Source organism: Phytophthora parasitica (assembly GCF_000247585.1).
Source record: "Phytophthora parasitica INRA-310 unplaced genomic scaffold supercont2.1, whole genome shotgun sequence".
NCBI lineage: Eukaryota > Oomycota > Peronosporomycetes > Peronosporales > Peronosporaceae > Phytophthora > Phytophthora nicotianae.
Window position 1 is genome coordinate 905110 of NW_008634126.1, and position 1642 is coordinate 906751.

The window sequence follows — 1642 nt, forward strand, 5'->3', positions numbered from 1 at the left end:
GCACGCCACGGCCTTAAACTCATCCCTGTTCGCTTTGTAATCGCCTTCACTCCTTGCGTAGGTCATGTTCGTAATGAGATGTTTCAACTGGTCAGCCACGTCAGGAGCGTACGACCCGTACTTCCCACAACGCACAATTTCATGTAGCCAATTCATCGCGTGAAAATGACACAAGAGCACGCGAGCCTCAGGGAGCTTGCGTCTTATCACTTGTTGGTCTTATGGGTACAGTCCATTTGCAACACCTCAGGGAAGTTGTCGTACATCGCGGGCATGTGAGCTGTTGTCACCGATATCACACCAGTATCGCCTCGAGCGCTTTGCACAACGGTGGATACATTCCTTGGGTTCTCCAAATTGAAATTGACCACAGTCTCAGCAACTGCGTCGTCGTCAGAAAGTGTCCTTCCTGCAGAAAGAGTACACGCATGCAGTTAGAAACCTACGAACCCGTTGAGCACACAATATTTACTTTACCAGACTGGCGAACGCGTGCGAACATCATCCATCGTCACGCGGTGATCAGAATTCCGCCGGATATAGTCATAAATACTCGATTTCTTAGCGTCTGACTCCACCAACAGCTCAATACCAGGGATTAGCGGAGACCTGGACGATACCTGGCGAATACCTGGGTACGACATGTAAATGTCGGAACTGATTGGGTGATTGTGTCGATACACCTCGCGCTTCAGCGAGATGCCCCTTTGTTTGCACCACCTGAGCCAGAAATTAAAACGGACAGTCAGTCCGGCGAAGCTTGTGCACCTTCCGCTTGCCCTTAGACCTTTCACGTTCGGCCCATCCATGCGTACAAATGTACCTGCGCTGACAAGGGTTCATTTCCTCAGGGACCAAAGGAATCTGACTGTCTGGGAGCCCTTGATACCGCGTTTGCTTACGCAGATCCTGGTTGCGTCGCTTGGCACTGACCGTTGCTCTTACAACTAGCACCTGCTTGGTCGTACGCATGTACTCCTGCAAGCTTTCATCAAATAGCGCCCAGGTTTTGTGATCAGTCTGGAACGAGGGCACTGTAGCTTCGTCGCCTATTCCATCGTCGTCGTCTCCGCCATCGGATGCGGCCTCTTCTTCTTACCACGCGTGCCACTGTGCACCACCTCATCCTTCTCCTCCTCCGACGCCGACGCGCTGTCCTCCTCGTCTTCATGTTCGTCCCCATCATCTGAGTGCTGAATATCCGTCGAGGCGTCGGCCGTAGTGGCTTCATTGGGACCAGATTCGGTACTGACATCCACACCTTCCTTCTCCTCGCGCCCAATCTTCATCGCGCGAGACTTCTCCGCTCGGGTTCGGGACGCCTCGACACTTGCCCTGCGTACTGCCTCTGCGGTACGCGCTTCTTCTTCCTCGCGAGCTTGGTCGGCCATTTACTGCTCGATTTGGGCCGTCTTGTGCGTGCGCGCCATGTTCCTTCCCTTTCTCCGACCTGCCGTGTATCAGTTCTACGATTGAGTGGCTGGGCGTGAAAGGAAAAAAATAAATTGCGGGAAGAAAAATAAATTCCAAACCTGGGAAATATCTGGATGTAAACTTACAATTGTAACTCTACGAGACGGATGATCGGACGCCGCTTCTCGGTTGACGACAGTTTCCTGACCCCTTTGATACGCGCTCATCA

General features: G+C 52.5%; 1 protein-coding gene across 1 annotated transcript; it reads right to left on the reverse strand.

The window, feature by feature from the left end:
• Positions 1-206: 206 nt before the first annotated feature.
• On the reverse strand, positions 207-1391 carry PPTG_00216 (hypothetical protein; the record flags this gene model as incomplete). Its single annotated transcript, XM_008891589.1, has 4 exons — positions 207-405; positions 478-720; positions 824-1049; positions 1100-1391. The coding sequence occupies 4 exons, from the start codon at positions 1389-1391 to the stop codon at positions 207-209; spliced, it is 960 nt and encodes a 319-aa protein (XP_008889837.1).
• Positions 1392-1642: the final 251 nt, after the last annotated feature.